The sequence below is a fragment of the Plasmodium vivax genome, chromosome 5 (genome assembly GCF_000002415.2).
Source record: "Plasmodium vivax chromosome 5, whole genome shotgun sequence".
NCBI classification, from domain to species: Eukaryota; Apicomplexa; class Aconoidasida; order Haemosporida; family Plasmodiidae; genus Plasmodium; species Plasmodium vivax.
Window position 1 is genome coordinate 259,470 of NC_009910.1, and position 27,269 is coordinate 286,738.

General features: G+C 50.3%; 1 protein-coding gene across 1 annotated transcript, besides 20 other annotated features; it reads left to right on the forward strand.

The window, feature by feature from the left end:
• The first annotated feature begins 423 nt into the window (after nucleotides 1-423).
• PVX_089055 (hypothetical protein, conserved) lies at nucleotides 424-26,556 on the forward strand. The gene has a single exon (XM_001614852.1). The coding sequence runs from the start codon at nucleotides 540-542 to the stop codon at nucleotides 26,232-26,234; it is 25,695 nt and encodes an 8,564-aa protein (XP_001614902.1). The 5' UTR covers nucleotides 424-539; the 3' UTR covers nucleotides 26,235-26,556.
• Nucleotides 2,036-2,163: a microsatellite.
• Nucleotides 3,224-3,266: a microsatellite.
• Nucleotides 4,264-4,354: a microsatellite.
• Nucleotides 6,312-6,339: a microsatellite.
• Nucleotides 6,538-6,570: a microsatellite.
• Nucleotides 7,704-7,733: a microsatellite.
• Nucleotides 8,306-8,334: a microsatellite.
• Nucleotides 9,196-9,226: a microsatellite.
• Nucleotides 9,364-9,386: a microsatellite.
• Nucleotides 9,599-9,620: a microsatellite.
• Nucleotides 10,422-10,531: a microsatellite.
• Nucleotides 12,322-12,356: a microsatellite.
• Nucleotides 13,952-13,995: a microsatellite.
• Nucleotides 15,439-15,463: a microsatellite.
• Nucleotides 17,489-17,508: a microsatellite.
• Nucleotides 20,635-20,662: a microsatellite.
• Nucleotides 21,862-21,893: a microsatellite.
• Nucleotides 22,135-22,174: a microsatellite.
• Nucleotides 22,650-22,672: a microsatellite.
• Nucleotides 26,548-26,580: a microsatellite.
• The last annotated feature ends 689 nt before the right edge of the window (nucleotides 26,581-27,269 follow it).

Genomic DNA, 27,269 nt, shown 5'->3' on the forward strand with positions numbered 1-27,269 from the left:
CCGCATTAATGCGTTTTGTGTTTCGTTTTACTTCATCTCTTCATTTATTCATCTCTTCGTTTCTTCTTTCTTTCCTTTTTTTTTTTTTTTTTTGCGTGAAGTTATTTCCCCCCCCCCCGGGAGAGAAAAGCCCCCCTTTTTGTGTGTGTACGGAAGTTTGTATCTGCCTAGGAGCTGTAATACGCCTACCATTACGTGTGTGTCTCCCCCAAGTGAAGTTTACCCCACGTGCGGAAGAGTGCATACGTGGGAAGCTCACTTACAGGCAGCGACAATTCTCAAGTGAAAGAGGGGACGCGCTGCCAGCCGCCTTGTTCGAACATCTGCAGACGGTGATGCCGCAGTATAGGTAGACCCCCTCCAAAAAAAAAAAAAAAAAAAAAAAGGAAAAAGGAACAAAGCAATAAAGGAACAAAGCAACAAAGCAATAGAGCAATAGAGCAATAAAGGAACAAAGCAACAAAGCAATAGAGCAATAGAGCAATAAAGGAACAAAGCAACAAAGGAAACGTAAAAATAGTGCCAATTATGAAAGCAAAATGAAGATCCAGATACCGAAGGATGACAATTACATACTTATGCTAGACAAGATCAGTGAGGAGGAGAAATTTTTCATCCACGTGTTGTCAACATGTGACGAGAAGAACCTGATTGACCACCTGTTTCCCTTCGTCGACTGGGTGTGGCTGAAGTCAGACTTGATAGCCTGGGCGCCCGTGCTGAACCGGTTCGACGACCTCCTGCAGAGGTACATCGTGCATAACAAGTTGAGTCGGGAGGAGACCTCCATCGCGAGGGGGGCTATCAGCGGAGGTGTCAGCGAAGGTGTGGAGGCCGGCGAAAGTAACACTGACAAGACGAGCGAAAGAGAGAATGAACGGCCTAACCAAAAGAACCGTGAACTGCGGGGCGATAAAACCCCTGAACTGCGGGGCGAAAACCCGCCAGAACCGTTCGTCCCGCCCGACCTGCTGGTCGAGCAAATGCTCCGGTTCACGTATCACATCCTGGACAACTGCCTAAGCAAGTCGAAGTACAACTCGCTGGACCATTTGCTCGTGCTGCTGTGGAGCTTCAACCCGAAGATCTCCATCCTGTCGGCGCAAATTCTGAACATATACTACCTGTTTATAAAAAAAACGAAGAAAAATGAAAACAAAATAAATCAAATTGTAAATATCCTGTCAGCGCTAATTAACATCCCGGTGCCGAGTTTTTTACACCCATATATTAATAGCGACATTGGAAGGATAAACGATAATAACTACATTTCCGGTTTGGTGCTTTACTACCTGCATGACTCCTCAGACAGGCGTTACATGCAGAACGTGTACAGCAAAATAGATAATAGGTACCTCCTGGACCTTATCGATTATGAGCTCAACCTGGACACTGTCACAATAAACGTGGAGGATCACGAGATCCCCTTCACGTCCGTCCTCCCCAAGGAGGTAAATTACAAAAACGCGAAAAAAGCCCTACAACAGGCATACGACACCATCGTGAACAAGTACCAACTGGATGAAAAGAAAACGTTCGACCTCAGACACAAGTTAAGGATCTACATGGGATTGATATGTCCCAAGTACAGAAGGAAATTATTCAACCTGAGGTACCTAATCATATCGGGCTCCCTATCCATTAACTCCATTTTGTATCCCCAAATTATCCCAAGCAATACCATATTTTTACAGGAAATTTTGTACCTACTAAAATACCACAAGTTTATTGCCTTTAACACGCTGCATATAATATTTGACCTGCTCACGACGGCCATAGAGCCTCACCTTCACTACCAAGTGGTGTCGGACATTTTGGGCCTCCGATTGCATAGCGGCTTATTCATCAGCGTCTTTAAGTACTACCTGAATTACTTTCTTTCCACCTACACCGTTCAGAAGGATATCTGCCCTCTGCACATTATGAACGAGAGCCCAGTGGAGATGTACAGCACCAATGATATTAACACTTTGTATGTAAAAAAAATTCAGGAGGAGAAGGCGGTAGGCACTTCTTCCCCCTCGCTGCAGGGCGGGAGTGTACACACTGCAGGGAGGAATGGTGCTATCATCGCGCGGGCCAGTATTTACAGCTCCCTGAGTGAGCTCCTGCCGAACGAAGGTATGGAGCAGCAGCCCCCCAGGCAGCAGCAGCAGCAGCAGCAGAGTCGCCCCCCCCCACATGAGGAGGCCGCAACGCATTACGCAAATGATCATCAGGATGTACCTCAGGAGGAGGGAGGAATTCGCCCGACCGCTGCGCAAACCGCCAACCAGATGAGCGGCACCGACCAGTTAAGCGGTTCAAACCAGTTTAGCGGCTCCAACCAGATGAGTCCCGCCAACCAGTTAAACCCCGCCAACCAGTTAAACCCCGCCAACCAGTTGAGCGGCACCAACGATAGTTCTCTATTCAGCGCGGACGCGTTCCGAGGAGAAGACGACCCCGCAGGAGTGATCGGGGCCATGCCCCCCTTTCTGAACAACCCCCCCATCGGCGGGGGGATAAGTAGTGTGCAAAATTTGAACATCTTTGACTACATGAGCAACGAAGGTGACACGAATAATGAGGGGGATTCCACCCACGTGAGAGGGCTACCCAACGTGGGAGACCTTCCCAACATGGGGGACCTTCCCAATGTGGAGGACCTTCCCAACGTGGGGAATCCACCCAACGTGAGGAACCTGAACCTGTTCGACTTCATGAACAACATGGACGAAGTGGACCTGCTGGGCGGTGGGCCCGCGGATAGCAGGCTGAGCAGCCACCCGAGGGACCGCAACCGATTTAAGGAAGAAACGCAGTACGAAAATTACATAAGTGAAGAGGTAATCGTGAGCAATATAAAAAAGTGCAAGAAAAATGGGGAAAGTGAATTTATAAAAATTTCGAAAAAACAGTTTAAAGATTTTAAGAAGAAGAAAAAGGAGGTGTCCATGATGCTACAGTTGTTAACTCTGTACCACACGTGCATTATGGAGCCCTGCCCAATTCTGACCATCGCGCAGCAGAACACGCTGAAGTTTTTCCCCCTGTATTTGCAAGACAGCTACACGAATAATCTGCCCATTGTTCATTTGTTACTGAGGATTATGGAGACGCTGTTGGACTTCACGCCCAACTTTTATTTCACGGCGAAGAACGAGGAGGAGCTGTACAAAATTTTGCTGTCCCGTTTCCAGTACGAAATATTTATGATGTCCGACAGCTTTTACCACCTGAATCGGGAGCACTTCCTGCGGTTTTACTTCGAGCCGTTCGACTACCGCGGGTACGACCGCGCCTTTGTGGAAGCGGTGGGAGAGGTGGAAGCAGCGAAAGAAGTGGAAGCAGCGGACGAAGCGAACGAAGCGGAAGCAGCGGGGGGGGCAGACGAAGCGAACGAAGGGAACGCCGAAGTTGTGACCGCCGGCTCTGCCGGCTGCGCCGCTCCTCCCCCCCAGGCGAGCCTTTTCTCCCGGCGCAACGCGAAGCTAGTGCGGCTGTTCCAAACGTACGACATCAACGAGCGCGCCTCGGAGGAGACGCTGCTGAACAGGTTCGCCTTCTGGTGGAAGCTGCACATTTATGAAGAGCGGGTGAAGATCATCAAGATGATAATCAAGGCGCTGAACCTGGCGCTCAAGGGCTACTCCCCAACGGACACGCTGCTCGACATATTTACGAACAACTACATCTCCGTGAAAATTATTAAGTACATTTTGAAGTACCCACACAAGTTTGGCCTCTGCCTGTACGGCTACATACTAGGCTTTATATATGAACACATATATGAAGACCCCACGATTTTGTCTACCCTGTTGAAGGAGGGCCTCCTGAACATCCTACTGAACAGTATAGTGGAGGATAACCTGAAAGACGAAACTGTGTTGATCTATGTCCCGTCTCTCCTCTCCCTAATGTTTATTCACAGCATTGGAAAGTCAGCCATGAGGAAGTTGAATTACTCCCCCATATATAACCTGTTCCACTATGTAATAAAAATAGACTATTTTTTTTTCGACCGATTTGGGGACATAGCTGTTTCGATAGGGAACATCATCAACGAGCTGGAGAACTACGGCTTCGTGATGAGAGACTTCCTTTCCTTTCACGTGAAGTTATTGAAGAAGCTGTACTTGGAGGGGTTAAACTTGGGCTACTGGCGATGTTTGGATTATGACTACGTACAGAAGTATGTAGAGGCCTCTGCAAAGCAGTTGCACCACGTGCAGTTGAAGGATTTGAATATAGATCGGTACAAACATAGACGGGACAACTTCTTCCTAGACAGGTTATCGATTCTGTGTCGGTGCATCCTTTCGTATATGAAGACCTCCTGGGTTAAATCATTTTTGAAGTTAAACGGTTTGAAGTTTTTGATGGCCTACACCAATTTGATAAGCCTTCCTCCCAACTACATTCACATTTTCGAGTACCACTCGATATACACCTTTGTGATGAAGATCTATTTGTATGCCTCCTTTAAGAATGTGTACAATCAGTTCCTTTATCCCCTGTACAACTACAGCAACTTCGTTTCGTATGTGCAGTATGTGAGTTTGTTGTTCCGGGGCTGTTGTTACTTCGACCTGGGTGACAACATTGTGGTGGTTAAGCGGTCCGCTCTACTGGCGGGTGAATTGGGAAGAACCACTCCCATGAGTGAAGCGCCTGGATCTGTGGGAGCGGCGGGCAAGCCCCCCCAGCGCGGAAGCAAGTACCAGCGGACGGACTACTTCGCAGGGCCTTTCATCGACCGCAACCAGCTGCTCCTCTGCAACATCACGCAGCTGTTCAACATTTTGTACTTCCTAATCTCGGCCTACACCGACGCGAAGGGGCTCTACAGCAACGAGGAGAAGCTGTACGACCTGTCCGAATTGTCAAACAGAAAAATTTTGGAAATCTTTTCAGACGTCCTCGTAACGATAGAGAGCGTGTTCGACTTTTACTTCACGTTGTATTTTTACCAGACGAATGACTCCAACCAGAATATGTTTTTGCACCTGAAGGATAAGGTGTGCATTCATGAACACATCAAGAGAACACTTCGAAACAGCCAAAATAAATCTGACTATTTGCTGTACAATTTGTTCGGATCGAGTCGCTCCCTCTTTTGCTACTCTATTAATAACAACTTGTACGTGTTGAACCAAGGCCAGGGGAAAACCCACATCATTTGCGACCACGACAGTGCGGATGATTACAAAAGGACGGATCATCTCAGCGGATTGGATAACGAAGACCGGGTGTATAAGGCCATTTACAGATACACCTTTTCGCAGGTCCTCATTGAATTTAACACCTTTGTGCATAAAAGTATGAAGCTGCCCTCCGACATTGTGACGTTTAAAAGTAAGGAGAAGTCCAAATTTCAGAAATACTTTTCAAGTTCGGAGGACTCACTTGTCGGGGGTAAAACGGGTAGGAAGAGAACCGCGTCTAACTTGGCGAGCAGCCGAAATGGCATCAACGCGGCGGTGGCAGTCCACCCTCTTTGTAACGGTGCTGCAGCGCAGTGCAGCGCTGTGAAGGAGGCGCGCCTGTTGAGCGGCAACCCTTTTGAGGCCGCTTCTTCCGGCGCCGAAAAGAGCCAGCTAAACGCGCAGAGCGTCGCCAACATGTACGCAGCATACCGCGGCGGCAGTTGTGAGGAATGCCACGTTGCGGAGAAGAACAAACAGCAGGGGGGAAATAACGATCCGAGCGTTGGCCGTAATGAAAATGACGCCGCTAAGAGCGAATACAACGACTACTACATAGAGGACAAGGACATCCACTTGCACACGCGCCTCGCGTATGACTCGAAGTACGTCCTGTGCGAAAGCCTCAGATCGCTCCTAGTGGTGATCAAAAAGTTCTTCATCATGATCAATCTAGCCTGCCATACGAGGCAGCTGAAACTGAAGCCCACCCCGAACTACATATTCTACAACGTGATTCAGCAGAAGCACATCCTGTGCATCATCCGGTGTTTAACCAAGTGCATGATGAACGTGCCCGTGGTGAGCAAGCCCATCCAGGAGAACCCCTACCTTGCCGGGGGCGCGGCGAGAAACGCAGCGGGGGGCGTGAACAATCTGTACAGCGTGCTGTCCGACCACATAACGGCGGAGAAGGTCAGCTACTTGAGCGAGCCCAGCAGGGAGCACCCGCAGTCGCCGGGGTTAGCGGCAACCGCGTGCAAGAGCGGAGCCAAGAAATGGCCCAAGGTCGGAACGAAGATGGATTTTCCCCCATGTGAGGGCACCGCGGAAGCAAATCCAACGAAGGAGCACCTCCCCCACTGTGGCAGTGCCAATTGGGGCGCGGAAAGGGACGCGCAGCAGAAGGACTTCAACCTGTACGACTACGCGTACACCCCCTTCACCAGCCACCATGTGGAGAAGATAGAGAACTTTTACCCCGAGCCGTTTTACATGGAGGAGATTCTGTTCAAGCGATACAACTTTAACTTTTCCCTGATCGAGGTGGTGCCGAATAAGGACCTCCACCAGAGTGGAGGTGCTACTGCAGGTGTAGAGGCGAGTGTAAGGGTAAATGTGGCCGCGCGCCGAAGCCCCCCCGAAGAGGTGGAGGAGGAGGAGGCGCACCACTGCAGGGACCCCCAGGGAGACCTCCCCAGCCGCGACTTGAGCAAGTACAACAAGTCGTACATCTGCACCAGCGTGCGGGAGGCGGACGGGACCTTCCGCGTGGTCCACCACAACGGCGGCTTCAATTTTGCCAAGTTCGCCGAGGAAGGCGCGAACGAGCGGGGCGAAGGGAACCAGGCGAGTCGTGCAGCGAGTCGCGAAGGGGGTGGCGAAGGGACTGGCGAAATGAGCCACGAAGGGAATCACAAAACGAACGTGTGGAACAACCCAACCAGCAGCAACGCCGCCCCGGGCGAGAACAGAAGAGCGAGCGAAACACCCAAGGAAAGGAAACTCTCCCCAGTGGGCATCAGCATAGAACATTACAGCCCCATGAAAACGGTGAAGTACATCGCGGAGCTCATAAACATCCTGCACAAGCTACTGGCAGATAACAAGCTGGAATTTATTAGCTACTTTTATTTCCTAGATTTGCTCTACAAAGTGGGGACGTTTGACTTCATTTTCAACATGTTCAATTATGTGATGAGCGTGTACATATCCCTGCTGGCGCTGTACTACAGGAAGAAGAAGGAGATGAGGGAGGTGAAGAAGAACAAACAGAACGCGAGGCCCAACTACGTTACGTACATTCCGATTCACATCAGCAAGAATTTTACCTGCACGAACACCTTCTTCGTTCGGTACGTAATCCGGGTGATGGAATTCTATGCTGACGCGGATATGAGTAGCCTTAAGATTTACCTCCAAATCGTCGTCAAAGGGATAAGCGCCTTCCTGGACTTTTTCGTCAACCTCATCAACATTGGCAAGTTTAACTTGATGCTCTTCTGCACCAAGATGCTACACCCCCTCACGCGCTTGCACAACGACTTTGAGAGCCTCTCCCCGCAGGGGAAGGCGCGGGAAGCGGCGGTGGAAGCGGCAGCGGAGGGAGCAGCCGCTAATACGCACAGTGGTGATGGGGCCGCTCCGAATGGCAAGGCTGAAGAGGTAAACCCATTGCTCGCGAGCGGGAGCGTGCAAACTCCCAACAACGGCGCTGGTGGAGAGGCCAATTTGCTAACCCCTCACATGGAAGGACCAAACGAGTTAAGCGAGAGCAGTGTGGAGGCGGCCGCGCTGGAGAACTCCCACGTGGGCGCGTTCCCCAATTCGGGCGAAGCCAAGGGAAAAAAAAAACATGACGCTGCGGAACTTAGCAAAGGTATCAACTCGGTCAGTGCTGCCAAGGAGAGTAAAAAAGGTGGCGACGCTCTTCCCGACGGAAGAAATGCCAAGGAGGAAAGCAGCAGTAGCACCCCCCCGCAAAGCGCAAAACGCGCGTCAGAACACACCTTCACGTACAACAACAACTTTATCTTCTCGCTGGACTACTTCGACATTGTTAACACCATCCGCTCGGTGAAGTGCGAAATAACCAACAACGTCTTCATGTGGCTGACTTACATCAACAGCACCAGCGTGAAAATTGGCAATCTGGGGAAGAACAATATTTACATAAACTTCAACAATAATGTGGTGTACACCATGTTGAGGATCATTTTGAAGTTCATTCATCACTCGGTTGGAGTGGAACCGAGGATCATCGACTTCTGGGCGAAGGAGAAGTGCAGAGATAAGAGGAGCGTCGGTGGTAAGGATAAAGAGAGGGAGAGGGAGAAGGAGAAGGATAAAGATAAAGATAAAGATAAAGAGAGGGAGAGGGAGAAGGAGAAGGATAAAGATAAAGATAAAGAGAGGGAGAGGGAGAAGGACGCCTTTAACTACCCCCACGTGAACATCTTGGAGGAGTGGGGCCTAATGGGCTTCGACGAAAAAACGATTTACGACTGCCTCAATTATTCCGGCACCACGGACCTCGACTGCACGTTGAACTATTTGGACAAGGCCAAGGAGAAGGAGTTCTTCCTCAACATAGGGAGGGATAAACTCCCTGGGGAGAGGAAGAACGGCGTGGGCAGGAGGCCCCCCTACTACGACTTTGACTACAACAGCAGCGATGAGAACGAGAATTCGACGGCTATTAACAGAAGGGTGGACAACATCCGATTGGGGGTCAACGAGAATGCCAGCGAGGAGGAACTCAATGACGCGGTGCAGGTTGCAGCAGAGCGGAACCCCGTCGATGGGAGCAGCACCACTGGGGGGGGCCATCCCACAGATGCGAATACCTCCCCACCGCCGCTAACCCCAAGTGATGCCCCCAAAAATGGAAACGACAAGGAGGACATCTTCCACAAAGATGACAAATACGTGCTGGAGAAGTTCCCCTTCATGTTCGAAATTTTGAAAGAAGCCAAGGCAAAGTCCACGCATGCAAGGGTGTACTACTACCAAACGGTTATGGATCCCAACAGCAAGAGGAACATGATATTCTACCTCCAGTACTATTTGAAGCTATTGAAGAAGAATCTCTTCCTCACATATGAAGAGAAGAATGAGATAAAGCAATTTTGGGACGAGGAGAATTATCTCCTGCTCAGGCAACTCATTTACAAGTACATTTTTAACATGCTCATAAATATAATTATAACCATTCCGTTTAATGAAGGGGGCTACACGAATCTTTACCTGAGCTTCCTCCTCGTTGACATTGACAAGAAGAGTGTGAAGCTGCTCCTGGACCATTATAGAAAAACCATTCAGGACAAAAACACCAACAAAAGCCGCATATTCAACCACCAAGATGTGAAGATCATCATTTTGTACTACTTCATTGAGAACATTTCGAAGAAAATAAAAATGTTGAAGAATGATGAGGCGTTTCCTATAGAACCCTTCTACCATTGCCACCACTTGTTTATGTACGTTAATAAGAGGAAGAATAAAAACGTGAAGAATGGCGATGACGGGGGGGGGAAACCCGAGAAGAAGGACAACAAAAATGGAAGTAAAGGCAAATTCGCGCAGAGTAGGAGTGGACTACCCAGCGACGCCGGGGGAGTGATCCCCATTTTGGCGCAAACCGCGGAGGCCAATGTGGGGAGTGGCGGTGCGATCGGCGCAGTGGGAAGCGGGCGCCAGCTGGGCAGCGACGCGGGTCGGGCGGCCAGCAGCACTTCCGGGATGGCGCCAAACGTTTCGCAGAATGTCCCGCATAACGTCCCGCACAGCGCCCCGCAGAGTATCCCCACCAGTGGTGGCCCCTCCGGGGGAGGCGCACTGGGCAGCGTGCGCAACATGCTGGTGAGTAGTTCTAACAACCCGATGAGCAGCGCGAACGGCCGAGGCAGAGCGGGCAACCCGGTGAGTGAATTCCTCGCAGAGTACCAACTGAACAGCAACTACGACGTTAGCAACCACAGCGATGACAACACGACGACGGCCTTCTACCCAGGCAGCGACATCGTGGATGACAAAAATTCAGTCACAAATAACCACAAAAAGGGTAAGGAGCATGCTAATCATCCAGATGCAGAGCTAGCCAACGATTCGAATGATCCCAAAAATTGCATCTACGGAACCAAGTATATTAAGGGAGACCTAGATGTCATATACGAGTCGCAGAGGGACATGGAAATCTACTCCTACCACTTTTGCCTGCACATGCTTTTTTTCACCCTCTGCAATATTATTGACAAATACACCATAGCGAGAAATTTGATTTTGCATATAGATAGGAACATCCTGGACTACTGCATTTTCTTTTTGCACAAATTTAACGGGGCCTATGTGAAGAGCGTGGAAGCGAATGTTAACCACTTCCTAGCGGAGAGTATATCCCAACACTGTTTCGCCACTCCTGGCTCGAGTGATGAACAGATGCTTTCCAACACACACGGGGGGTGTTGCGAAGCGTCCGCCAATGACAACGATGCGGGGAAGAGGAATCAGGAAAAGAACAAACGGAAGAGAAAATTTAACAAAATAGGGGCAGCAAGTAGGATTGCCCCCATCTCGAATGAGCAGCAGAACGGGTTAACCAATGGCGACCCCTGTGAGCAGGGCGCCCTTTTGACTGGCCAGATACCCCCCCTTGGAAGTGCACATAGCAACCGTGTTGACGGTGCTCCTAGGGAGGATGCGAATGAGTGTGCGCAAAATGGGAGCCACAAAAAGTATGCCGCTCACCTTTGCGATGAGAGGGATAACGACTACGTGCATCCAACGTGTGGCGGTTCCACTCACGTTGGCGATAGCGGCACCGCAGGGAATAACTGCCAAGCGGAGACTCCCCAGAAGGAACAAAAAATAATAAACCACATGTACAACAAAGGGTTGGTCATAAATAAAAATATCAAAACGTATGGCATGCTCATTCCGTATTGGAACTTAGCCGACACAGATGCTGCCGAGGTGAATCAGAAAACGGCCATCAATTATTCGCCACAGGAGAATGAGGAAAACAAATACGTCTCGCTGTACTCCAAGCCGCCGTGCATCTACACCCCCCTGTTCATGTGCTTGTACAAAATTGTTATTAACTACTCGTTGCACAATTTCAACGACAAGAGTAGGAAGGTAGTGAAGAAACAGAAGGAGGAAAGAACGAATGACGAGAAGTGCGGCTCCGGTTTGGTTAGAAATGTGCCCAGCGGCAAAGTGGAGAAGGCCACCTCTCAGAGTGAGAAGAAGAATCTCGGCCAGAGCGCGCCCACCAGCGCGAGCGTAGCAACTGTGCAGGCGGTGCAGGCGGTGCAGGCGGGGCAAACAGGGCAAGCAGGGCAAGCAGGACAAACGGTGCAAACCACGCAAGCCGTCCAAACGATGAGCGAAAACGTCCGCTTCATCTCCGCGGAAAAGCAGCACAACATCATAAAGATATGCATCGACACGCTGTACTTCTTCAAGGGCTACAACGCACAGCTGTGCATGAGCATTTTGCAGATAATTGAGTACCTGACGACCACGTACAGCAACGTCATTTTCTTCATTTCGTATACGCCCCCAAATGTGTATAGGAACTTTAGGAAGGTGTTCGAGCTGGAGGAAAGGAAGATGGAAAGGATGCGCGCAGGGGGGAAGAACCCGCTTGATAATAGAGGCAGCGCGCACGGAAGGCCCAACGCAGCAGGGGAAAATCCAAGCGAGGAGTTATTTCCCAGCAGAGAAGAGGAACTTTCCCGAGGGGACCTCCACAAAAGGGAGACCACCATCAGTGTCGGAAACGTTATGGAACCCCCTAGAGATAGAAGCACCGAGGGAATGTGCAGCCCCCCCAATGTCACAATGAATGAGCAGCAGGATAATGGCGGCCCCTTTGAACAGAAGTGCACCCCCCATGTTGACGTGAACGAGTTGATCCTAAACAACATCAGCAGAAGCGGACTTGGAATTCTCCTAACCATTTCGAAACAAGCGAAATTTAAGGACATGCTCATCATCCTGATAAACATCCTCATCCAGTGCTTCACCGACAATTACGTCATCGCCAACCGAATTGAATATAGCCTCAAGTCCTACTTCCTCTGTCATGGGATCCCAGTCAAGTGCTTCATGAGGAAGGATGACTTGAAGGTCCTAGAGGACCACAAATTTTCAAACGCTTTGGGTGTATCATTGAGCGAATTGAATGAGGCATTATATCCATTCATCTTTAAGAACCCCCAGATGTATGAAGAAATTTTGAGTTGTTTGTGCTTTTTTCCGAACCTGAAATATGTGAAGAAGGAAGAAGCGAGTGATGTGCAGCAGCAGGTTGGCGACGCGGCAGACTTCCTTTCCGTCAATGGTTTTGGCGAAACGGTTGGCGCGCATAGCGCAGTGGGGTTGGCGAGCGAGCAAACGAGGGAGAAAAGGAACGGCGGAAATGTGCACACAGGTGTGTGTAATGGTGTCGAAGTTGCGAAGGGGGCGAAAAGGGGGAAGCATGGCGGGAAGGACTACGGGAAGGACTCTGGGAAGGACTGCGGGAAGGACCTCGACCAAGAAGGGCGAAGTGCTTTCCAAAGCGCCACGAACAGCGGCGCGCCCAGTGGCGCAGCCCAGCTGGGCAAGAAGAAGGGCAAGTCGGCGAGGGAGAGCAGTGCGCAGCAGGGGGCGCCCCCCGACGGGGAGGGGAGCGGGAAAGGCGGCGCAGGCAGTGACAATGTTGGGTGCGGAAGTGGAAATGGAAGCGGCGGCGGCCAGTTCTACCTCAACCTGCTGCCCATCCCGGAGCATATAAAATCCATTTACATGCTCTCCGAAACGGCCAACAGCACCAAGTACCTGCGGAAGTATTTCCTGAAGAACAATTTTTACAACTTTTACATCCTGGCCGTTCTGCTGGATTTTTTAAATCTGTTCACCATCATCCAAAGCAAAACGAGGCTAGTAAAGCTCAGCGAAAAGGAGGAACGGCTACAGTTTAACAAGAGGCTAATGGAGATCTACGGGACACATGCCGACTTTGACGCCGAGCTAGATTACAAGGTGATGTACCCCTTCGCACTGACTGCAGATAATATGCTCTTCATTGTTAACTTAATTTTTAAAACGTTTAAACATTTGATCGTTTATTTGGTGAAGGTCCCCAATTCGTTTAACCAAAAAATTATGAAGACCTTTTTTCTGAACGATTATGATGAGCTTGTGCAGGGTTGTAAGGGGGACGCTCAGCAGTACAGTGACGCGGCTGCTTTTGCTCACCCCTTCCAGGTGAACACTACTCAGGGGAGGGAGGCAAAAATGGGCAGCACTGTATTGGCTGCAGCGGGAATAAATCAAGGCACATCGAGTCGAAGTAAAAATTGTGCGGATGTTTTTTCCAGCAGCTGTGGGGTAGTTTACCCACCAAATGGCAACCACAACAGTTGTGGCGACGATTTGAACGCCCTCATAAAGGGGACCCCCGAACAGGCCGCAAACCCCCCCTGCGGAGATAACCACGTAGCAGTGGAAAGCTCGTCTGCAGTGCTCAAACTGGCGAAGCCGGAGTTGGCCTCCAATACGCCCTATACGTATCGAGAAATTTCGGAGTTTTACTTGCAGAATTATTTGCAGTACTATGCCCTGTTCGATTTATCCAAGTTGACGTTTAGGAGCTGCTTGTTCCCGTTTCTGATGGAGAGGGGCAGCGGTAGTGGCAGCGGTAGCGGCAGCGGCAGCAGGGAGAGGGGGAAGGACCGGGGAAGGGAGAAGGAGAAGCACATTGAACGGGAGAAGGAGAAGCCCACCGAACGGGAGAAGGAGAAGCCCACCGAACGGGAGAAGGAGCTGCTCGCAGGCCATCTCCTCAGCGCGAACCCCCCGAACAACCTGGTGTTTACCCCCCTGCTGATATTTCTGTTCAAACGGATACTGCCCCAATTTATATGCCTGAGCCACCCGAGCATCCACACGACCTACTCGCCAAAAAAATTGGAGGAAAAATCAAAGTGCACGGATTACCATTACCAGTCCCTATTAAACAGCAACGAATTTAAAAATGTAAATTATGTTAAACATATAGCCAATTTTGTTCAGCTCATTTTTGACATCCACTCCTCCAGCTACGATGTACATAAGAAGGTGGTGCAAGAAATTATGCACCTCCTGAAGGTGTATAGCATTTTTCAGAAACGGAAGGAACAACCGTCTGGGAAAGCATCGCCCGAATGGCACAACAACGTGTTCGCCACCCTCATCGATGTGTTCTCCTACGCGGTGAGTGCTTTGCTGTACAAGCTGGTCAACGAGGAACAGAACATCAAAATAGAGAACAGCCACCTGCTGGAGGAGAAGCACCTGCTCGGCAGCGGCAAGTACATTTCCAAGGTGTTGGAGTTTGCACAGAAGGGCGAGGAGGAGCAGGAGGCCGGGAACGGTGGAGGCGGCCCCAACCGCGACGACGACAGCGACGACTGCGGGGACTGTGGCGCGGGGGGAAGCGGAAGCGGGGGAAACCACCGCGGTAATGCAAGCGGTGGTAATGCAAGCGGTGGTAATGCAGGCGGTGGTAATGCAAGCGGTGGCAATCCGAGCGGTGGTAATGCAGGTGGTGGCAATCACAACCGTGGTAATAACAACGGAGGCAATCACAATGGAGGTAGTAACAACGGCGGAAATCACAATGGAGGCAATCACAACGGTGGTGGCGGCGGTGGCAGCGGCGGTGACGGCGGCGGAGGGGGCGAGGACCACGACGAGGAGGAGAAGGCCGAGAAGAAGGACGACGGCAACAAAGCGTTCACGTACAGCAGGGAGCAGCTGGCCCTCTTCCGCATGGCGCTGTGCAGCCTGCTAAACAAGCTGGACTACACGAAGGAAGATTTCGCCAACACAGCCACCTCCATTATTCGCTGTTTGTCTGTGCTGACATCCGCACCCATTTTGGGTTACCCCATAAAAACGAAGAACAACAAGCTGTATATGCTAAAATTGAACAAGCTAAATGAAAGGAAAAACAAAAAAATTAAAAAAATCAAGAGGAATAAGAGAAGAAAGAATTTGTCATGCGTAACTTTTTTAAATCCATCCTACGTACGCTTCAGATCTGACTCAAGCAACAACAACTCGGCTGGCTCGGACATCCCCTATTCAGTCGACTCGGATGTTTCGTACGAGGAACATTTCGTTTTTGATAATGACGATAGTAACGAGGAGGATGACCTTCGGTATGAGTATGAGGAGGAGATGGACGACGATTACGTTGACATGGTGGATGGCGAGGACACGGAGGAGGACGCAGATGATGCGGATGACGCGGAGGATGCAGACGACGCGGAGGATGCAGACGACGCGGATGATGCGGATGACGCAGACGATGCAGATGACGACGATGATGAAGCGGACGATGAGGTAGATGACGAGGTGGATGACGAGGTGGATGACGAGGCGGACGACGAGGTGGATGATGAAGCGGACGACGAGGCGGATGATGATGGTGAAGAGGACGCGGGAGACGAAGCGGATGCGGCAGCGCATGGAGAGGGGGAAGATGACGAGGTGGAGGAAGCGGACGATGTAGATGCCGTTGGCGAGGCGGAAGATAGACCACGAAGGAGGAGAAGAAGAGGAAGAAGAAGAAGAAGAAACGCAGAATTGCACAACGAACGAGAGGGGCATTCCGAACAGAGGCGCAACAACAACGGAAGTAGTAACAACCCGTTGAGCAACGCGCACTTGGACACGGATGAGAATAATGAAAATTCACCTAACGAGGGGGCGAACGAAACGGAGGGGGATTACACCAATGAGGAGGTGGAGGAGGAGGAGGAAGAAGAAGAAGAAGAAGAAGATATAGATGAGGAGGACGAGGACGTCGAAGAAGACGTCGAGGAGGAGGATGAAGACGTCGAAGAGGAGGACGACGACGACGACGACATGGAGGACGACGATGACGATATGGAGGATGACGACGATATGGAAGACGACGAGGAGGACGACGATGAAGCCATGGAGGAGGAGGAAGAAGAATACGACGAAATCGACATGGAGGAGGAAGAGGATGACGGAGGCAGAAACGGAAACGAACATGATGCTAATAGAGGCCTGCATGTACACGCCTACCTCGTGCAAGATAGAAACGTCATCGACGAAGATAACCTGTATGATCACTCCAATAATTTATTGCTCCCCCATGAGGTGGACGAAAATGAGGAGAACATGTCACACATGGGGGACAACAACAATAACATCGTTTCGAATTTGGAGCTCGGTTCGGACAGCAGCAACGATATGGATGAAGGGCAGGGCGTCCATAGAATTAGAGAAATTGACGAAACGGAGGACTACGATGAGGATGACGAGGATGACGATGAGGATGACGAGGATGACGACGATGATGATGATGATGACGACGACGATGACGATGATGACGATGATGATGACGACGACGACGATGATGACGACGAGGAAGAGGAAGAAATCGACGAAGATGAGGATGAAGAAGAAATCAACGGAAACAACGGCGCCTTCCGAATTAGCCAAGCGGATGATAACGTCAGAGCGGCGAATAACAACGCGGATCTAATCGACACAGAAATGAACGTGAACAATTCCCTCCTCACCTGCAATGAAAACCAGCACGAAATTTTGGACATCCTCATGGAGGAGGATGGCGTGTATAATATTAACGACGATATAGATGAGTATAACGATGACTACATGGACGAGGGGGAGAACAACAACCGAGCCGCGAGTGGCACTCTTAACGTGGGGGGAGCGCAACTGGGCGGTGATGACCATGTGGAAAACGCACAACTGGGCGGTGATAACAACGGGGGGAGCTCCTCCCAGAATGGCAGTGGCGGTGTAGATAAAAATGCCCACCCGGATGGAGCTCACAGGGGAGATGACAAAATGGGCAGCGGCGAGGCCATCCAGGGTGACCTAATTGGCACCACCCCAGATGGGATATCAAACCGTTTGAACATTCCCCATGCGGATTCCCCATCGGAAGTGAAAAAGGGTGCCTGCGGAATGAACGGATCTAGCGCTGCTAATATGGCAAACGTAGAGGATACGGCGGATTACCCCAGCGGGATGACCGCCGATGCGGAAGTGTCGACGCAGAACAAAGGCGTATGCAACGAATTGCAGAATGAGTTGGCGACTAACGGGATTCACGTGGGCATGAATAATGGGGAAGACCAAAATGGTGCTTACAATTGCATACAAGGTGGTAATTTCAACCCGTTAGTTAGCAGTGATAATGTCAATTCGCTAGTTAGCAGTGATAATGTCAACCCGTTCGTTAACGCACGTTCGGACCCCGGCCTCCCCGTTCCAGCTAGCGACACCCCGGGGGAGACTCTTTTCCCGCCGCACATGAACCAAGGGACCCATAAAAGCGTAAACGCGGTTGCAAACGGGAATGTGATTAAGAGCGAAATGAACAGCGTGGCTGCGATTAACCAGCAAGATGGTGCAGGAGGGGCAGAAGGAGGGGCAGATAATAAACTCGCTGCTAGGAGCACAGCTGCTGCTATTACTAAGCAGGAGGAAAACAAAAAGGGTGGTTCCCCCACAGGCGCCAATGCTTCAATAGCGGAAAGCGGGAAGAAGGGTGAGTCGGGCGGTGCCTTTGATAAAATGCAGAGCCCTTCCGCCGAGGCAACCACAAGCAGGACGAGTGTAAACGAAAATGACATCAACTTGATAGATTTGTACTACCATTTTTACAACAGCAATAACAGAGATGTGAATACCCTGCTGGGAGAGAATAACAGCATTTTGTATTTGAACGAAACGGGCACCATTCACCCCTCCGCGGTGAAGAGCAGCGCGAGTGGGTTGCCCAGTGGGGCTACTGCTGACCAAGGCGACGGTGCCGGTGCGATCGGCGTGGACGCACCTCCGAGTGGGTTTCCCACAAATGGGTCACTCTCAAATGGGGTGCCCACAAGTGGAGTTTCCCCAAATGGAGCCCCCCCCAGTGTAGTTCCCACAAACGAAACAAGCCCGATGGGGTTGCCCCCCGTCGAGGCCGCCCCCATGGAGCTAATCGATCGGGAGCAAGGAACGCTGCTAAGCAGCCGCATGGAGAATTACGGGCCTGTTAACTACACCCCAACGAGCACCAACATATTTGCCCTAATGGATAACCTTTGCTCCAATTTGCTAACCCTAAATAGAAGAAGAAACGAACGTTTGAATAGCATGTTGGGCACCTCTGTGCACATCCCCGACGGTGTGAGAAATAACAGCATTAACATCCCCATGGGAATCAACGAAGATTTCAACATAAGTGGAAGCATATCAAATGAGAACGCCGCATATGACCCCACCAACATGTTGCACGAAAGTGGCTGTACATACTACCACCTGAATCTAGATAGAGTCAACAGCTTTTATTCCCCCCCGATGTTTAACACCTCTCCAAGCATGCGATCCAATAACGTCTCCGTCCGAAGCATCAACCAAACGAACCACAGCCTTCGAAATTTGTTTAACATTATTAGGAACTACAACATCAGCGATAATAATATTAACTACACGCGGAATTCGAGTCCCACTCTGAACGACTTGGGTCGCAGGGGCGAGGGCTCGGCGGAGGCGGTTAGCGGTTCGAATAGCGGTGTGGTTAGCGGCGCGATTAGTGGCGCGATTTGCGGCGCAAATAACGGCTCAAATGTGATGAGCGCAGAGAACGGGGAAGCCCCCGTGGGGGACGCATTCAGCGAGCGGGGCAGCAACGACGCGCCGGCCGAGATGAACACCCTAGCGAATAAAATCAAAAGCGGGAACACCATCAAGGAAAAGAACGAGGGAGTGAAAGAAGAAAAGTTTTGCCTTGCCGACACCGTCCTCGACAACGACAAGAAATTAAAAAGCAGCATCTGCAACATGATGTACAACAGACTGTGCAAAGCCATTCCCAAGGTTCATATAAATTTACCCATCGAGAATTTACTGGAGGAGAAAAAAAAAATAATTCAAAGCATGCGCAGGAAGGAAGAGGAGAAGAAAGAACTTGGAAGCAAGAAGGAAGCGCAGCGGGGCAAGGCCGGCAAACAGGAGCAGGCGAAAAGAGGTGGCCCCCAGAAAGGGGAAGCGCCTTTGAAGGGGGAGGAGGTGGAAAACGGCGTGGAAAACGACGCGGAAGGTCACGCGGAAGGTCCCGTGGAAGGTCCCGTGGAAGGACACACGGAGGGCCACACCGAAGGGGAAGAAAAACCACGCGATAACGGCGCTGCTCCGCCTGAGGCGGATTCCACGCCCAGTCAAAATGCCCCAGCGGAGATTGCACCAAGTGGAGCGGCCGACCCACCGTTCGAAGCCGTGTTGTATGACGGCAATTCCAGCCCAGATGTTCCCAGCAGTGATATAATGGGCGCAGAGCAGAGCAACGCAGCTGACCCAAACCAAGCGGCCGAGCAGAATGACCACCCTGGCGAAAGTATCCCCAACGAGGAGGACTACAAAAACATTAACTACGAAGAAATATTCGACAACGTGTTGAGAATCGAATCGCTGCTCATAATCTGCTGCGCTTTGGGAATAAACGAAGGCCAGTTCTTCCAGCTGCTAAACGTGGATAGGTCCTTCCTCATTGAACTCCCAAACAATTTGATCGACGAAATTATCGTCCAGCATTTGAAGAACATCACCCTAGCGGGTGTAAACGAACTGGCACAGGAGAATACCCAAAACGGTAAAAAAATTTCCATAGAGCTGTATAAGAAGTATCTTAAATTTCAGGAGTTTAGCAGGACGCACCCGGGCGGTCAGCAAGCGGGTGCCCATAACGAAACGGCCGACGCGCTAACTGATCAGCAAAATGGCAGCGGTAGTGATCCCAACGCAAGCGCGATTGCAACTGCCCATGTGGAAGGAAACGCCGCGGGTAACAACGGCAGTGGAGCGTTATCAGATCAGATGGGGGAAGCGGTGGTGGAAACGGTGCAGGGGGGGGCGAATAATGGCGATGCCACAGTTGAGGGGAATGGCCTCCCAGTGGAAAACGCAGCCAATGTGGTAAGTGCGGCCAGCGTGGAAAACGCAGCCAACGTGGAGAGTGCCGCCAATATGGAAAGTGCAACCAACGTGGAGAGTGCCCCCCGCGAAGAAGCCCCCCCCCAGGGGGAAACAACCGCTCACCCGGAAACCCCCGCGAAAAGCGAGGGCGAGAAAAACCTGCTCATCTACAACAGCATTAAGAAGAGCTACCTGGAAGCGCTGCCGTCCAGCGTGCGCGCAGAAATCAAGAAGAGAATAATAGGCAACAGGAGCCAGCGAAACGAAACGCAGGACGAAACGAACATCGCGTTTATAGATTCTCTGACGCCGGAGCTGAGGAGGGACGTGCTGTCCTCCGCGAGCTTGAGATTCATAAGAACGCTGACGGAGGAAATGATAGAGGAGGCAAGAAATTTAAGATTCGTGGTGTTGAACAGCCGATCGAATTTGCTAACCGGTAGTAATCGACCCAGGCAGAACGCCGTCGCCAACGCGGTTAGCGAAGGGGACAGCGCGGATGCGAGTGCCAACTTTAGAGGAAGCAGCTCAGGAAATGCGAGCGGCGGCGGAGGCATCTCCAGTGGACCTAACGCCAGCGGAATGAACGCAAGTGAAATCAATGCCAGCAGAATTGGCGCGAGCGAAACCAACGCAGTTGGCGTTAGTGAGGGCGCCAATCGCAGCAACAACAACGTCAGTGGCAGCGGCGCATCGAGCGCGAACGGGCAAACGGACAGCGCCCATGTGTCGTCCGCCAGGTTAAACACAATCAGAAATGACATTCAGGAGCGAATAACGAACACCGTTTTGAGGAACGCCGTGTCGAACCTGAACAACATGAGCAGCAGCGAAAACAGCAACAGCAACAGCAACAGCAACAGCAACAGCAACAGCAACAGCAGCAGCAACAACAACGTGCCGGTAATTAGCAGCGGCAGCAGCAGGCATGCGCGAAACAACAGGACGCTGTTTAATGTGCTTAGCAGAGCTAATGCCAACAACCGAAGGCGCCTGAACGCATCGCTGAGGAACCCTCTGACCACAGGGTCGCAGAGGAACAACTTCATCAGGATAACATACAACGAAAATAACAACCCCATAATTATGATTAATACTGGGCATGAAAACTATGACAGTTTGACCGTTTCTCGTTTTTTGGATCACTTTCTTGGTGGCCGATCGTTCAACGGGGCCATTTCTAACCTGCCGCTCTCTGACAGTGGGACCATCAGCGCCAGTTTTTCGCTCATTCCGACGAACCCGGGTGGAGAAGGCGGCCACGGGGGCGCCAGCAGTGGTAATCTCAATGGAGGGATGAGCGGCCACAGCGGGAGCAGAGGTCATGGCGGGATGGGCAACCATGCTGTGAGCAGAAGCCATGGCGGGATGAGCAACCATGTCGTGATGAGCAACCATGTCGGGATGAGTACCCATGGGGGGAACAACGCGGGCAGCAGTGGCAACGCCGGCGGGAGCGGCCACCTGAATGCAAGTCACCGCAGCGGAAACAACAACACGGGTGGCGGCAGTGCAAACAACGGTATGAACGAAACGAGGCTGTTCATTAACCAGGAAAACCGACTGAATTATGCCGATCCAAATTTCAGCCTCTTCACTGACGACAAGTTTGCAGAGAAAGAAGATGATATAACGTTAAGTAGATATTTAAAGAATTTATTTCCCACGAAGAATAAAGCAGATGCGGAAAGCTCCAAAGGTAACGCCCTGTATGTGTGTTTGGAAGAACCCGTATCATCACAGGCCCTGATTGACATTTGCAGATTACTATTTTTGAAAAAAGAAATAAACAAGAAGATCATGTTCACTTTGTTTTGCAATTTAACTTGTTCCTATCAGAAGACTAAGATTTGTGCTTTGCAATTATTTATGAGCATTTTGTGGTCAGCTTCGGTCGACTTGCATGGGAAGAACAATGCCCCTCGAGTGGTAGCTCTGAGGCAGGCTGTTAATTTTCCTCCTAAAATGCTCTACCATAATGTGAATAAGAAGAATTATGGGCTCTTTTCGGATAACTACTTTACAACTGCGTATGTGTCTGCGGAGAGGGTCCTAGAACAGGTGCAGTCGCTACTCATTACCATCCCACATATTACTTCGTTTTTTTCCATGCTCCTCGTGCACCCCGCGCTTTTCGTGCCCAAGGATATCATTGAACATAAAGTTGTGGGGCAGAAGAGGGGTGGAAATGGCGAGTCGAGGAAAGGCCCCAGCGGTGGTGCGTTCCCGGAGGAGGGGTCTCCAGAGGGGGCGCACTCTTTGGCCGGCAAAAAGGAAGAACAAGTTGTTTCGCAACAACCGGTGAACCCCTCACAAAGCAACGCCAACAAGATTAACGACGACGAGGCGGCCATTCTGCAGTACGAACTGAAGAGGAAGCGACCCAAGATGGACCAGAAAAACAGCCCGCACGCGCTGGCGCTGAGCGCAAAAATGGATCACGCCAAGCAAGGAGATAAGTCAAAAAATGAGTACCCAATTAATATCCTCTTCAAGCTGCTGAACTCCTTCATCTATTTAACCTCCAAAAAACTGATGAGCCACCTGCTGTCGGTCATTTTCAATCTGCTCATTAACTGCGGGAAGAAGTGGCACACGTATAGCAACTTCACCAAGTGGGTGTACACGGAAAATTTGGAAGAGCTCCTAGACGTGGAAAATGCCAACAATGAGGAGGAGGTGGGGGCGAAAAAGAGCGAAGACGTCAGTAACAACGATGCGAGCAACAACAACGAGGGGGCTGCCCTAAACAACACGAGTGATAGCCGGAGCGGAAGAAGCAACAACGGCAATAAGAGGAACACCACAACGGGTAAGGGCAAAAAACAGAGGCAGCACAGCAGCAACTTGAGGGAGTTCTACCACTCCTCATCCAAGATTAACAGAGAGCTCCTAATGAGCATCAGAAATGTAAAACAAAATGAGCCAGACAGTAGTAGCAGCGGTAGTAGGAAGGATTCTACGAAGAGGCCATTTTACCTCCTGGAAGTCATATCGGCAGATGCCCTGAGCAATTTGAGCAAACTAATCTGCAACTACAAAACAAATTTCCTATGGATCAACAGCAACGGTAGCGGCGGCAACAGTAACGCGAACACACCTGCTAATAGTAATAACCTCGAGCAAGTGCACAAGCAGGACATATCCTCCCTCACGCAAATTGTGGTCTTGTTCTTTTCGCACTACAAGCTGAAGAAATGGCATATACAAACGTTGAAATATCATACGCATGTTTTAATAAGGAGAATCATTTACGATTTGAAAAAAATCATCCAGTCCATTCACAACAGGACGTTTAACGTTTACGCAGTTGATCACTCGGATAGCTTGGAGCAGAAGCTAATTGCCTTTTATAGAGTCATTACCATTTTATTTAATGCCCCCTCTTTGATTGACAATCTGATTAACAGAAGTGAAGTTAGTAGAAATTCCAGCGCCGAGGAAATCAGCACCCCCCCTTCTAAGAGTGTCCTAGATTTCAGTGCTGGCAGCACGACTGCTCCGCACAATGCGGGGACAATATCCACTGGAGATGCCGCACCGGGGGGTAAAGAAGCTAACCTGGGGGACATCCCCGCAGGTGGTGGCGCCACTCGTACCGACCAGGCAGTCCACCACGCGATGGAAAAAAAGAGCGCAGATGAAGAAACCAAGTTTGACATTTGCGCCGATTTCTTCCTCTCCATCAACATCGACGAGCTGTGGGAAGAATTCAACAAAGCCATGCAGGTAATCAATAACGCCCTGATAGATAAGAACTACAAATTTACCTACAATAATAGGAGCAATATGCAGTTCCCCGCAGAGGAGGGCAAAGCGGAGCAGCATGATGGAGGTGCACATCTGCCGTCGCACATAAAGGGGGAGAGCAACGTGGTAGAAGGGGGAGCAGTACCCGGCGCGCCCACCCCCCCATGCACAAATGGAAAGAACGATCGAGGGGAAGCCCCACTCGGAGGAGAGATAAACCAATCGTTCTACGAGCTAGATTCCTCCTCCAGCGAAACGTCAGAACAAGGGAGCCCCAACTCGGTGACTGCAGGCAGCCCGCAGCAGGAAGAAGAACCACCCCTCCCACGCAGTGGAGCAAATGCAGCAGAGAACGCTAACAGCAACCCCGTGGAAGAGAAGAAGAAAGATAATGAAGATGACCCCCCCCCAACCATTTTAAACTACCTCCTACCACTTATGGAGGCCTACCTATTCATAGAAGAAGTCATTCTAGTATCCCAATACAAGTTGAAAAAATTTAAAGATTTGGAAAAAAAAGTCGCCAATTTAAATATTGAAAGTATAAAAATTAATGAGAAGCTGGCTTATGACGATAGCCCCTTTTACATTAGCATATATCATAAGAAGGAGAAGCGGTCGGCGAGTGATTCCAACACGGGGGGGGACCTCCAATCGGGTAAATTCAACACGGGCAGCCGGGTCAGTAGCAACGTTTCCAATAAAATGAAAAGGAAGAAGGAGCTAAGCGCGTTGTCGGACGAGGAGTTGCAGAAGGAGGGGCAGCACAAACAGCCCAAGAAGGAGGACGTTAGCATGGCGCATTTGGCGGAAGCGGACGCCAGCGCAGCGGGTTTTAAGCAGCTGGGGAATGACGGTGGGGAGAAGGGGCAACAAGGTGCAGGTGGTGGCGGTGGCGACGGCGATGGCGATGGCCTGATCAGCAAAAGGGAAGAAATGACGGGGTACCTTGCCAGCGACGCGGAGGAGGGGAAGAAGGAAGGAGTCGTAGAGCCGAAGAAGAGCGCCAAGCCCGGTGAATCGCCCATAGGCGAAAGGAACAGAGGTAGCAGTTCCCCAAATGGTGACCACACAGAGGAAGCGGCGCAGCAGCGGGGTGGAGAAGTGGGGCCCTACGCGGACGAGTACGAGGGGGAGGACGCGGAAGAGGAGATGCTGATGCGGGCGTTCGGCGACGCCAATGAGGATGGCAATAACGGTGATAACGGTGATAGCCGCTACGACCGCCACGACCGCTATGAGCGCCGCGACCTGGACGACGACGAGTACATACAGATAAAGCTGGAGGACAGCGCAGGAAGCATCAACGGGCGGCACAAGAAGCTCATCAAGTTCGTGTACATAAACAGGAGGGTGATCAACAGCCTGATCAAGCAAACGCCAATTCTGCTGCACCACAACTTCAAGTCGCTCATCAAGCTGACTTCCTCCTGCATCAACTTCGAAAACAAGAGGCACTATTTGAGGAAGAAACTGAAACACCTCAAGTCCGGGGTGAGGAGCGAGCCAATACGTTTGAACATCAGGAGAGAAAAGGTGTTCACCGATTCGTATTACCAGCTGAGGAACAAATCTGGAAATGATTTAAAAGGAAAATTAGTAGTCACCTTCAAAAATGAGGAGGGAGTAGATGCAGGAGGGTTGACTCGAGAGTGGTACTCTATACTAGCCAAAGAAATATTTAACCCCAATTATGCTTTGTTCTGTCGGGAAGGAAAGAAGAGCGAGTTTAACCACCCAAATCCGCTGTCGTATATTAACCCGGACCACTTGCACTTCTTCAAATTTGTGGGTAAATTTATCGCGAAGGCTATTTATGATGGGCAAGTGATAGATGCCTATTTTTGCAGGTCCTTCTATAAGCACATGCTTGGAAGGAAGATCCTCCCAGCGGACGCAGAGTCGGTGGACCCTGAGTTTTACAACAGTTTGATCAAAATTGCAGAGTACAAATTGGAAGATCTAAATTTAGAAATCAACTTCAGCACCGAAATTGACGAATTTGGAAAAACAAAAGTTATTGACCTCATCCCCAATGGTAGAAACATCCCAGTGACAGATGAAAATAAACACAAGTACATTGAGCTTCTATGCGAGATGAAAGTAACCAACAGTATAAAGGAACAGTTAGAGGCCTTTATGGATGGTTTCAAGGAGCTAATTCAGCCCAAACTGATCTCCATTTTCGATGACAAAGAGTTAGAACTGCTCATCAGTGGCATTCCCACCATTGACCTAAACGACCTGAAGGAGAATGTAGAGTACCATAATTACTCGCCCAACTCGATTCAAATCATTTGGTTATGGGATGTGCTCCAAGAATTTGATGAAAATAAAAAGGCCTCCTTCTTACAGTTCGTTACAGGAACGAGTAGAGTCCCCCTTGGTGGTTTTAAAAATCTCATGGGCATGAGGGGTGCGCAGAAGATGATCATTTACAGGGCCTACGGCGAGGACCGCCTCCCCACCGCCCACACCTGCTTCAACCAGCTGGACCTGCCTGAGTACTCCTCCAAGGAGTTGCTAAGGAGCAAGTTGATCAGGGCCATCATGGAGGGCAAGGAGGGCTTCGGCTTTATTTAGCGCGACGTTAATTAGGAAGCAGAGTAGGGCATATCAGTGCAGAGCAGAGCAAAGCAAAGCAGAACATAGTGTAAACCTGCACGAAGAAACCCCATGCGGGAAAGCAGTTCCCGTTTTCACCCCTGCTGAGGGGGAACCCCCTCAAAATGGAGTTTCCCCTGGGGACTACCCCAATTTGGCTGCCCATTGTGGGGCGTTCCTTCCCCGTGAATTTTTTTTTTTTTTTCCCATTTTTAACACACACTTTTGTAACGTTGTAATTTTACCCCCACCCTACTCCCCTTATTGTAAACTGTTCAAATTAGCAAATGTTAAATTGTTCCAAAGGTTAATAAAAGAAAAAGGCGCATTTGGTTCTTCGTGCGATTTAGTACCCATCAGCGCCACCCTAAAAGGGAAAGATTCATCCTCGCGAATTGGGTACATGTAACATTGTTGGCATCATCCACCTAGTTGTATACGCCACAAGGAGAAGTGGCTACACATTTGGGAGGCGCATCCCACAAATTTGCTACATTTTCGAATATCCATTTTTTGACTCCCCACAAGTGACGCCGCACACTTCCGGGTGCTGACCCAATTGGGCGTAAACCCCTTCGCGCTAGCTCATCATGGTGTGCTCATTTTTTTTTTCTCTTCATCATCCGGATAGGCAGTTTTGCATACGTTATAAATACAGCGCTTTTTTCTAACATTGCATCTTAGGGGTAGCGGGATCATTTATCAGAATTGCTCCCAATAGGGTAGTCAATCCACCCCCCCTGCGAAGATTCACCTCGGTGTGGCAAAAATAAAGCGGCCAACTGGGGCTTCACAAAAATAGATTCCACTTCTCCCATTCGGTCTGCGCAAACGTGCCATCCAGCCACGCTGCCTACCCCTTTTGCTAACCTCTTTGGCAACATTTCCAAAAATTCGACTTGGCAGCATTCGCAGTGCCACGCAAGGTGCTCCATGGGTACGTTACAAATGAGAAGAGAAAATAAAGGGGTTCGTGTCAAAAGATTGCAAAATAAAACAAAGGTATGCCATTCA

Coding starts and splice junctions, on each gene's coding strand:
- PVX_089055 (XM_001614852.1), top strand. CDS start 540: ATGAAGATCCAGATACCGAAGGATGACAATTACATACTTATGCTAGAC.